Source organism: Atheta coriaria, unplaced genomic scaffold (genome assembly GCF_025399875.1).
Source record: "Atheta coriaria isolate IRGN ID8LTWV9N9 unplaced genomic scaffold, Caltech_Dcor_3.1 hic_scaffold_6_pilon, whole genome shotgun sequence".
NCBI classification, from domain to species: domain Eukaryota; kingdom Metazoa; phylum Arthropoda; class Insecta; order Coleoptera; family Staphylinidae; genus Dalotia; species Dalotia coriaria.
In genome coordinates, this window is record NW_027045448.1 from 5,585,347 (window position 1) to 5,597,784 (window position 12,438).

At 40.5% G+C, this 12,438-nt stretch overlaps 1 protein-coding gene across 1 annotated transcript in view; it reads right to left on the reverse strand.

Annotated features, from left to right (window-relative positions):
* Nucleotides 1-1,305: 1,305 nt before the first annotated feature.
* Nucleotides 1,306-12,438, reverse strand: part of LOC135794600 (rap guanine nucleotide exchange factor 6-like) — a 49,999-nt gene continuing 38,866 nt past the window's right edge. Inside the window, 13 exon segments of the mRNA XM_065305933.1 lie at nt 1,306-2,347; nt 2,871-3,008; nt 3,231-3,320; nt 3,464-3,565; nt 3,673-3,834; nt 3,904-4,582; nt 4,638-4,849; nt 4,908-5,167; nt 5,169-5,606; nt 5,689-7,067; nt 7,132-7,302; nt 7,305-7,466; nt 10,203-10,278. Coding sequence (XP_065162005.1) covers nt 2,316-2,347; nt 2,871-3,008; nt 3,231-3,320; nt 3,464-3,565; nt 3,673-3,834; nt 3,904-4,582; nt 4,638-4,849; nt 4,908-5,167; nt 5,169-5,606; nt 5,689-7,067; nt 7,132-7,302; nt 7,305-7,466; nt 10,203-10,278 — 3,901 coding nt within the window. The 3' untranslated portion in view covers nt 1,306-2,315.

Sequence of the window (12,438 nt, forward strand, 5' to 3'; positions counted from 1 at the left end):
TTGATTCCCAATCAATCCTTGACCAGTTTTTTGTGTTCGGGTGTTTTCTTTCTTAAACTTACGATTTTCTTTTTGCAACACCCTGTATATTAGTTTTCCGTGATAAATTGCTATTTTCTGGTACTTGTGTGTTAGTGTTTATAATTTGGTATTTGTCTGTATGCGCGCGATTATGCGGGTCGTAAGACTTGTTCCAAAATGGCGACCTGAATTGTCTATGTATTTTACATGCTTGTATTGAATTTGTAAATAAAGAATCTCGTATTAATGGAGGTTATGACTGACATCATTTGTGCACCCCTTCTATCATTTCAGGTCCAGGTCAGAACTTGTAAAAATATTTTTAATATTGTATTCTATTGTTATAAAAGAAACAGTAAAATATATTGACTTCTTTGATTTGTGTACCCCCTCTATCATTTCAGGAAGAGTTCCCTCTCTCAGGGGATGATCTCCACTATAAAAATTGCTAAGGTATCCTGTATGATTTGTGTACTCCTTCTCTCATTTCAGGTACAGGTCAGAACTTGAAAGAATGTTTTTGAGTGTCTCCTCTCTTGAGGTGACTTAAAACTTAGAAATATTTTTATAAGTTCTTAAAAGGATGTCCTTATAAGGAGTTCTCCCACTCGGGGGATGATCCCCCACCATAAAAATTGTTGATATGCCTGATAATTTCGGGGATGAAGCGCAGAGACATCGTAGCTGTAGGATGGGCCGGGAGCAATGGACGCATCGAAGCAGTGGGCGATCGACCAGAGCGCCTGCGGCGCTCTGGGAGAGCGACCTTAGGCTGTCTAACGACACGGGCCAAAAAATTTAAAAATCTGATCTACTCCTGTTGCTCTTTCTTCTATCTCCTCCTCTTCTCTACTCTACTATTTGTTCTCTTCTTTCTATCTTCTCTACTACTCCTTCTTCTTCTATTTCTCTGTTCTCCGTTTCTCCACTTGCTGCTTTCTTATTTCTCATATTGCCTTCACTTGTATTTCGTTGCAATTCATATATGCAACCCAAATTACACCTGTTATTTTTATATTTGAGAAAAATGCCTGCTATACCTGAGATTCGATCCGTGTCTACTAGCATGCTAGCAGGTGCACGTACCCACTCGACCACCGAGTGTTTTTATCATTGTTAAATGATTCTTCTATTTATGTTTCTAGCTTATTCAACTTTTAAAAACAACAACAGAACACAAACAACAGCTACATATTGTACCCGCTTGGCGCACTTAGGAGATATTTATTTAAAGGAGATAAGGAGCATCGCAATATTTAGGTAAGAAGTTGTAATTAAAAAGCATTTAATTTGATATCAGGTTTTTATTAAGGTGATACATTTAAATTTATTAAAATATATAGTTACATGTAATAACATATTAATATCTTGCGTTTCCAATAATATTTTGACAAATTAGTGCAATATTTCAATATTAACATCCTTCATTCATTCTCATTTCCGTTTGTACATCAACAAATAATACAAAAATACCAAATAACATTGAAATATCGCACGATTTCACATTCAGAAACATATATTAATAATTTGTTTGGACTAGTAAAATCACATTACCTATCGATAAAATATTTTTCTCCAATGAAATTTGGCAATCCATGAGTACTAATAAGTATGTCCCAATCAATTATGCTTTGCCAAAACAAGAGTTCACATTTATACTTTGAGTAATTTCGTCTGCCTTAATACACATTCATGATCCTCATTAATATAACTAAGTCGCGTATCATTTATGAAATGATATGTGACTGACACCTCCTTTATATAAATAGAAATTGGTAATAAATAGTTCTATTTTAACACGATATTATATTTGTTTTGGAATGACATCTTCCTAATTTTCACTGATTAACGGTGAAAATATTGACGGTATACTGCTGCGCTTTAGATGTTTATACACATGTTGTAGGAGTCAGATCGTTTAGTTTAAAAGTTTGCTAAAGAAAATTCGTTTATGAATCAGTGATTTATATAAAACAAAAAATTAAAATAAAACGCGATTGAAAATTATACATAATTACAAAGTGCTTACACAATCACTAAAATTAAACAACGTTCCAGTAGATATTTACAATAAGAAATTATTTGTTAAAATCAGGTACTTTTCAAGGTGGTTAATTCCGTCAGTTTTTATACAATTAAAAATTATTGAATCAACACCAGTACCTTTTGTACAATTGTCGGCTAATATCGAAAATTATATCAATTACATGAGTATTGTTTTTGGCTGGGGAACATCTACTTGAAGATATGGTTTCAGACGTGATCCCAATGCTTGCCTTGGAGGAGTAAACTCTTCAGACCGCAGACACCTGAGTTTCTTCATCATCTGGGGAACAAAACAACGATTACTTACTTGTAAATCATTTACATAAGTTGATAATCAAATAACTCCGATGTGTGTCAGTAAATTTCCCCTACCATGGTGTGAGAACATTAAACAATAACTTACAAATACTTACAAATCATAATTGCCAGTTAAATCAACGAGAGACGATACGAACACATAGTAGTAACTTAATAGCAGTTAAAGCAAAAAGTGCAAAGCACATCACACGTCTATTTCATCGGGATTTGTTTCAGTCTTTAGTCAGTTTTCGTATAATAAATATTTAGTCGGTCACACCATTATAATAACTGTGTCATAGTCAGCGGTCGATGATGGATAGTCAGTCAAGACGTCACCTAGGACAGTATTAAAACGGTCAAAAAGTTTTAGTCCAAGTTTCAAATTATTGCCGTCATTGTAAGGTGTGTGAGTCGGTGCGGATGTGTGCAAAGAGCAAATATTTAAGGTGGCTGATATGAGTTTGAACGTGAGGTGCTTTCAGTTCTCGTCGCAGCGTACGTACCGTGATCGGTGTCAGGGTCCGTATGATAATGGTAACCCTGGGTGACTCCTTCATGGGAATGTGCTCGCCCTAATCTATTCAAACGAGCCATTTGAGCAGCCACGCTATAAGCCGGAGGTTGTCGTCGCCCACCTACACCTAACATAAAAACATCCATTGAATACCATTTCAATCATTTACCAACGGCAACGAACACCACAACAACGCTTTCTACTGGACCACGGATGTTATTGCTTCAAATATACCTGCGACTATTGTTATATGATATGATTTTGATGAAAGCATAAAAAAGTTGCCAAAGCGCCGCAGATTATTTTGTTTGTTTTGAAGTCAGCTAGAAACCCCAAGAAAAGGACTTACCATTAGCATTTCGTAAAGTTAAGTGAGGCAAAGGGGGCAACACGGCCACAGCATGAGAGGGCATTAAACCAGGACGAGTGGGACACCAGCCTGATACCAAACACCAAACAAGATACATTGTCACATATCGCACAAATTCACTGACACAATTCCAAATTTTAAAAACATCGCACCCATCATGCAAAACGATATTCCCAAAATCAGCCAGAATTAGTATTGTTCGGTAGACATACCTGACGTCAGCGTGGAAGGAACTCTCGTCGGACTTAGACCACGTGGAGGATAGTGCGACCCATCGCCCGAACTGTGCCCTGAATCTGACGATGCCACCGAGCCTACAGAGATATTAAGCGTCATTCAAAACATGCTCAGCAATTCGCTACGAAGATTGCAATAGTAGAAACAGAATAGTAAGGATGGTGCATGAGTGCAATATGCTTACCGGACTTGCGTAGGGGCATGTTGCTTAGTGAGGTGACGCTACTGCTTTCCGCCGAGAGAGCGACTGATGGCAGCGGCGTAGGAGTATCGGAGTGTGAGCGTTCGTGCATTGATCTGCCACCGGTACCGCTGCTGCTATACGATCCGTAACTCGAGTAACTGCCTGCATAATAAAATTATTGCATCGCTTTTAGTACGCGGGAGTTTCATAATTCGGTTAAAATTCACTTACCAGTTGCGCTTGGCGCTCGCCGCACTCCCGGGCTTGGCTGTGGATTCATACCGAGAATACCATGCGTTTGTCTAGAGTATGGCCTCGTTTTAGTTGGTTCGGATAGCGCCAATAGCTTTCTAACGGCTTTAGGTGATGCAGAGCCGAACTTCGCAGTAGGTTTACGCTCATCGCTGGCGCTGCTCGTACTGCTAGTAGTTGACGGCGCTGGAGAAGCATGTCGTTTGCTTCGGGGATTAGAAGCCGCCGAAATTGCAGGCGTATTCGCTGGTTCACACTCCAACGACATGTCGTGTAAACGCATCTCATCACTGACAACTTGAAGATTGTTCAAGTAAGCTTTTACCCGTCGCACCATCTGCGACTCCTCGAACATTTTCTTTGGGTTTGGTGCCGCTGCTGACTTCTTTCGCCGTTTTACTGTTGCTTGTCCTTGGGGATGATGCTGCGAAGATTGAGTTGTTAGCTGGTTTAAAGCAACCATTGCATTGCTGGTCGGTTGGCCACCAAGTTCCAGCATGGTGAGGAGATCATACGGACTACTGCACATGTTACTCAGGGTCCTTACTTCTTTCGCAATCATACGCAACTTTTCGAAATTGATTAAGCCTTCCACGTTACTGTCATTGCCAAGATGAATGAAAGTTAGATCCTTCTTAACAACTGGATAGAAAGGTATCTAAAAATATTCGTCATTAATAAAATAAACTTTGTAAATTATTTGCAACGCTTACAATTGGTGGCTGATTTTGTTCAGAATTCACAAGTTGTCTATATTTGCTCATGTTCCTGGAAGGATCCATAAGTTGTTGCAATTCCGAGAATATGCGTTGGTACTTGGTTGGTAATTTGTCCCAACTTTGGCGCAATCTTGATACAGCACCGTGACCCAAACCGCTGATGATTGCAAACATGGAGTTGAAATTTTTACACTCTTTGCATTGTCCTATAAAAGCCCAAGTTAGAACGTCTAATACATGATTCTGAAAATGTCATCATCTTACTTGCTACTTTAACGAACTGCTTGATGATCTTCATCCGCCGCACGGCGTTGTGCTCACTGCAGACTTCCGTAACGACCCAAAACATTTCCTTATTGACCAAAGCAGCAAACTGGTCCAACATTGGAGTGCCATACTTGGAGTTTAACTCAAACAACTCGTCAATGTACTCGGTCGGCTCTATTTGTCTAAATATGCTGAAGTCCTGCAACGTTAACTGAATGGCAACCTCGACTGCGTTCAGCTGTAAGAAGTGTACAGCGCTCTCTTATTAATTCAGGCGCCATGTCGTCTGAGACGAGCGTCTCTGAAATTCCATTCGTCTTGAGGTAATATCGACTGCTGAGCCCGATGCGCTCCGCAAGATTCTGCAGTTGGTCTGGCAACCGCCGTTGTTTGATAGTTTGGTTCTCAGTGACGGACACTTCACACAGACTGAACATACTGCTCGACTCTGTCATGCCGTATTCACGTAACGCCAGCATTACGACTTCATGCGCCGTCGTTTCCTTATGGATTAGTAGGTATTTGTACGTTTGGTCGGGCTTGAAAACTTTGAGAACGTGCTCCGGATAATCTGTGCAGCGCGAGTCATCGTAATACAGCGACATCAAATCGGGATTGCTCTGTGAGCAGAATGTGCTGGCGCTCAGCGTCGCCTGCGGGGGAAAACTGTCTACCTGATCTGTATTCATCGCCAAGCTGTAAAACAAGTTGTTATTAAATAAAAGTAACACCAAACTTTTGATTTTTCTCGATTAAATAGATGATCAAATATACTCACTTGATCATATTTTTGGGTAAAATATTCATCTTCATGAGGGCTTTCTGCAGTCGCCGTTTTGGTCCAAGCGTCATAAAGCTTTGTTTCTTGTTCTCTTTATGTGGGCTGTTGTTAATGGTAACTGGTTGCTGGGAAAGGGAGTCCACGGGACCGTCTATGCTATATCGGGCGCGCGGGTCCGGCTGCAGCTTTGAGATTTCGGAAGCTTTTCTGCCTCGCGGTCGAGGCGAGTTGTCGGGTGTATTCAACATTTCCTTGAAATTCAACAGATTTGATTTCACCGTTATGCTTAAATGCGTAGCGCCCTTTAACGTTTCCAGTGCCTTCGTTTGCGGCACGTGTTCGAAACTTTGTCCGTTTACTTCGAGGATTTGATCGCCACGTTTTAGACCCACTTCTTCTGCCTTCGTTTTCTTATTAACCTTTGAAATGAATATCCCAAAGTTGCGTTCGTAGCCGCCCATGATTTCAAAATTGAGAGGTTCCTCTCGACTAGATCGCGCCAACACCACGTTGCGAATTCGAGCCTTCGCCGCGCACGCAATATTCAACAGCCGTAATTGTCCCTTCATCGTTTCTTTCTCCAAACCCAGCTCGAAAGTCTCAAGAAACTCGATCATGTCGGGATCGGTTTCAAAATCCGTGAAGTGATTGTTAACCCACAGTAGTACGACACGTGTCACTCTATCACGAATATCTGCATTCGCAAACCACTCGAGCAACTGATCAGTCACGTGCAGCGGACTTTTAATAAATGTCCGATGCGTGAGAAGAAAGTCCTCCACATATGTCGGATCGGTCAAGCTATTCTCTTCGATTAACTGCTCCATTAACACTTTTGCCGTTGCGCGTATTACTACATGCCCTCGGCGATTGTTACTCTGTTGCAAATCGTTGGTACCGCGCAATTCAGTGACCATAATCAGTTTACCGTCGACTTCATGCCTGCGAGTATTCTCCTCACCCTGATGCTGAATCCTATAGTAATCATTTTGAGTAATGCAGACGAACTGACAATCATCACACTTTGTCCGCATATAACCCTTATGATATAGCTTATCCATTGTAGGCAGAATGCCGAAGGAATCACCCACGGTCAGGATCTGCGGTTCCTCGCCCGGTATCGTTACCTCAACGGTACCATTCACAAGCACCGACCACGAATCCAATTCCTCACCATCGTTCATCACAATTGTCCCACCTTTCTCCACCACTGCAAAAACCATTACCGCGCATAGCTCGCGCCGTACCGTCAGCGTCATGTTCGTGAAGGCCTTCAATTGTTGAGTCAATTCCAAGAGTGCATCAATGTCCTCGTTGGTGCGCTCGATAGGGTCTTTCTCCAAGCTATCGCGAACAAAATCCCGCACGCGTAAGCTCTGTGAAATAATACCGACAAAATTGATTACATTATAATGAAAAAAAGTTGGTCCCATCACATACCTCCATGCTTTCGGCCAAATCATCCTCTTCCTCACTGTCGTCCACAACGCTCTCGACGAGCCCGGTGAAGTCAAGCTCCTCGTCGACTTCCGAGTGCGTCGACGCCATCGTGTCCGAACCGCTGTACGCCGAGCTAGTGTCAGACGAATGAGATCCGCGGCTGTTTTATTGTTGTACAAGTTTGCCCTGTGACCAGGGATGCCCGATTGCGGCATAAAAGCATCGTCCAGTACGATGTGTCTATTTGTCGAATCCATTGGCGTTATACTGACTGATCTGATACTGGAAATACTATTTGTGGTCGTAGATGAATGCTCCAAGTCGGGATAATCAATCTGAAACGAAAGAAAACTTATAACATCAAAATTGCAATCATTTTAAGCGTTGGTACATAATCATTCTTTTCTACAGTTTATTTTAAAACTGTACCTCAGACTCGGCTGTATCTGAAATTGAATTCGGCCAAGATTGCGATTGCAATCTTGCTCGCCTTCTGCGCAAAACTATATCCTCCATCCGCACGCTTTTGGGCGTAGCTTTAAGTGTCCGAGCGTACTCCGCCGGCGGTGTATGGCAGGACGGTCCTGCCTGACCGCTGTATTCAATGCGTGCTTGAGCATTCTTCCTGCAGTTCTTTGTTCCTCTATAAGTAGCGTTCAATGCTCACGTTATGCGTGAAACAACTCCAAGAAGCGCCTGATAATAATCATTTGTCTGCACCGCACGCAGCAAGGAATTTACCAAAGTTACCGAACAAAGTAACCACACACAAATCCACAAACTAATCACGTAACCCTTCACCGAATTTAATTATGCATCCACCGAAATAGTTTGACGCAAGAATGAACAGTTCTTGAGAAGCGCAAAATTGTATAACTAGTGAACGAGAAGTCTAACGAACAACTAAGTGATATCATCCACGGGACCGATATTAAAACCGCTTTATCAGTGCGCAAACGGAAATATAATAAGTTTATTCATGTTAACACGCACACATTCTCCAGTGTACACGTATACTTCAGCATTCCGACGACAATACACACTGATTTTTGTTGCTATAGTTAATCTGTGACGCGTTCGTTAACAATTACGAATTGAACAATATGCGTAACACTTAAAAGCGTCCTCGACACCATGGTGCGTAAAGTGCAACTAAAGCGTGCTTTTCAACGGGAAGTTTCTGCTTCCTGCCTCCAGATATAATATTCCGAAACATATAAAAATAGACGCGGGAGGAGAGCTTGCTTGCGACAAATACGTGCATGCGTTTCTAGCTGTCGCAAGAAATTTATCATGTTCCGATGAAAGAACACATGCTCAGAAATGTTAAATATTTTGCTTGTGCGTTTCTCCTGGCTGCGCATGCAGTGCCTATTGCGTCGTGTGTGTGTGTGTGTGTGTGTGATTTTGTAATTGTAGCAATGCTACGAACGAAGTTTCCTCGCAACAGTTCTAAACAAAGCGCACTTAATTTTTACTAATGAGATTCAAGAATCGTGAGAAGTAGCACTTGAACGGTTTCCTTTAGTTTCTTGAGAGTAGATATAATTCGTCGATTCGGGAACCTTCGAAGGAGGATGACGTCAGCGCCCCCTAGCAGAGACTTTGTGAACTAATCTATAAGTTAACCTATCTCAGGAGGCTCCAGAATCGGCAAATTATATCTATTTGCGTGTGACCTTTTCAGTATAAAAAAGGTCAATGTTTTCAAAAAATGTATCGAGCTCACCGAACAAATAAATAGCGTGTAAGTTATTGATTCAATTGTCGCTTTCAAATCACAGCGCATTTGTTCAGAAAATTATATATTAACCGGTGGCATAGTTGAACTATGATATTCGAATGGCGTATGTTATATTATTATAATGCACTAGAATGTGTCGTATTTTTAGATGCAGACATTTGTACAAATACCAAGACTCGTAAATAGAAAGTACATCTCCTGGCAAATGACAACAATTAACTCATTTGCGGTGATTTAACTCTAAATCACAGCATAATGATACTGCACACCAAAATATAACATAGACCTTAATTTAGTTCATGATTAAGATTCCGGGTCAAACGAAAACAATGCACTGGGACTATTAAAATAAGTGCAAACATTATTCAGATATGAGAGCTTGAAAGGTCAGGGGTCGCGGCAAGTTCAAAACTGGTTGCTAGGTGACCCAAACAAGTCCCGACCATCAAACGGGCTTAGTGATATGGATTCCTGGCCTACCTGCACACCCACGCTGCGGCGCGCTTTGGCTAGAGATTCGGCGAGAACGCCGCCCATGCATTGTTTGCCATTCGAGGCAATTTGCCCCAATAAATTCGACGAAATCAGATTTACCGCATGCGGCAAAATTGCCAAGTTCTATTAGCGAATGCGTCCGCCAATTTCGATATTAGCTGATAATTGCAAACTGATTGAAAATCGATTACACTTGCGAGGGTTGATGTTGAGCACATGTGCGGGCGTAGAGGTGCCAAGTTTTAATAATTTCAAATAACATCAGCTCCCTCGACAGTTTGTTTATGTGTGTGCGCTCGGTAATTAGTCGAGAGAAACAAAATAAGCATACAATGATGGTGCATCCCACATGCGACTAAAAATATCACTCAGCGTGAGGTGCGTTTACTCAGTTTGTGAGAATGACATTTATAAATATAGAAACGATAATTAATTATCGAAAAAAGCTAAAAACTTTTGAATAGCTTACACTATCATAATTTTCTCGCATGTGCATCGGGGAAAAATGCTTAGAAATTAGAAGCAAATAAAAACAAACGCAACGTTTCCGTTTTCACACTAACATCCGGTTGGTTGGCCGGTAGTCAAGTGCGTACGTAGATTCAAGTAGGCCTAATTTGTATGCCGCGATCGTCTTAAAACGATACTCGTGCTGCTCGAACGGGCGCATCTGTTACGCGTTTAAATTAATTAAAACGCCGCTAATTATAAACGGCATATTATTAGAATGCATGCGCCGTATCCTAATTGCGATGCATACCGCGAGAAATTGCCTCGATAAGGTTGATTTCGTTCCAATTCTTGCACGCACAATCTATTTACGATCACTCACCACAATCATTTCAGAGGGTTCCAAGACGAAGCATTCGTTCGGTCTTCGTGCACTGCCACCGGTCCTCTTTCCAAAACTGTAAACAGATAGAAAAGCAATTAGTCGTTGGTGAAATATTCAAACAAGTTCTCAAGTTTTCACGTTTCGTAATTTAACGGTTTTCGCGATTGTACGCCTTAACTTTCCTGCTGATAATAATAATAGAAGGCACCGAGAGAGTTGCGAGAGAGTTTTGGAACGAAAGGGTGCGAGCGCATTGTCCTGAAAATATAATGAGCCGGATGTTTAAAACTGGCTTTATCTGCGACTATAATCGAATGTGGTGGTAGTCGAAGAGAGACCAGGGAAACCCCTTCGGCGCGACCGTTCGTCGTGCTTACGGCATGTACGTGAATGCATATAAGTGGCTGCTACTCGACGAGATCGTAGATACCGTGTTAGAGGGTTTTAATATAGAATGTTTCGCGTGTAGAAACATGCCTCAGTTATGCAAAGTGGCTCGAAACGTATGTAAGAGATATTGAAAGTGCTTAAACTTTTTCGAGAAAATAATGGCACGTTAAAAAGTTTTAACGTATTCAATAAAAATTTAAATTTTGACGAGCAAATCTAAATTACCGAGGGGGTTGTAAGTCTAAAATGCCTACATCCCTCGACATAATCGTCATAATCTACTCATGCGTAGGTTTTAAGCTGGATCATGTCGTTAAGAGGCTTATTGCCAACTGAAACATATACAAGCCTTCCAATCAGATCTAACCTCAATTCAAAGCTTACAAAATTTCAACTTATCTCCTAAAATAATTTTAGCCACGCAGATATAGAAAAAGTTATGACATATTTGTCGGCAGCACATGGGCGACAGAAAACTACGTCATCCCATGCAACAGGCATCTGAATGTGACGAAGTTAATCTACATCTACAAAAACAAGGAAGTCACACTTGAATAAACAACGCAGAATGTGAAGGAATGTAACCATGCTAGACGCAGATATTCACCAGAAACAGATATTCAAATCTCAAGTACAGCCGGGCAAAACTCACGAGCTTCAAACTCACTTGAAATGTCAGAGCAATCGAACGCTAATTCATGTTGGTGAATGAACTCATTGAATTCAAGTCCGACAATTCAACATTCAACTGTAGGGATTGGTTTTCATTCAGTGGAGGAAAAACACATACATACAAAGGCGGTGCAAAATTAACACATCAAGTGCTTTGTGAAAATGCACTCGTAGTAATACTTGGCTGACGAGGGAAGTGATTCACGCATGTGTAAGTAATAAAAATTACTCATCGACCCATTCATCAGCTTCCATTACCGTTTGCCATTACAACAGCATCGTGGCTGCGAATTAAAGTTTGAAAATATTGATTCGGATGTTGTACAGCATGAATAATGGCGGCTTTGTTCGTCGATTTCCCGCTGTTTAGATTGAATGTAATAGAATTGCTTCAACTACTATACTCGAACTTCAGGAGTGCAACCACAAATTTGATCGACCGGTAAATTAAGGGTTTGCTTCGTGAATCGTGAATCAAATAAAACAAACATTCAGTTTCCAATGAATTAAATGGCTAGATTACTTCAAAAATTGATAAATCATGATTCACACAAAAATTCTGATAAACAACTTGACTGATATCAATGGCAAGTGAATCAATAAAAAGTGCAAATAAAATATTGTTTGTGTTTAATATCATTGATTTCCAATTACTCAGTAGTATAATCTTAAAAACACGTTTGCTGAAAACACAAAACAAACATTTATCTCGTCGATACCGTGAAATATTTAACTTGTTCGTAAAATGCTTAATTGTTCAGATGCCCCGAAACTTCGTCATCGCACTTTATATTGATTAATCAACCGTTCATGGAACTCTCTTCAGGATTAAGACATTTTATCACGCCTCTATCACAATTAGTATCTATTGACAAACTCGTTCGATGCTACCACTAGATAACAAGTGAAACTGATTGATTTACAGCATTGATATTGTAATAATTCATATATTCTATAAATGTATGTAATACGAACATATGCACCCGTTGTTATAGATAAATATGAAACTAATTCAATGATTTGTAAATATGTTTATAAAACGATACATCGTGTAAGCCTAAACGATGATTAACGACAAATTGATTCGAGTTGAAATACTCCAACACGACACCCACATATAATTTACATATGTTGTTTAGAGTGCAATTGACAATATAAATCAGTTTGTTGT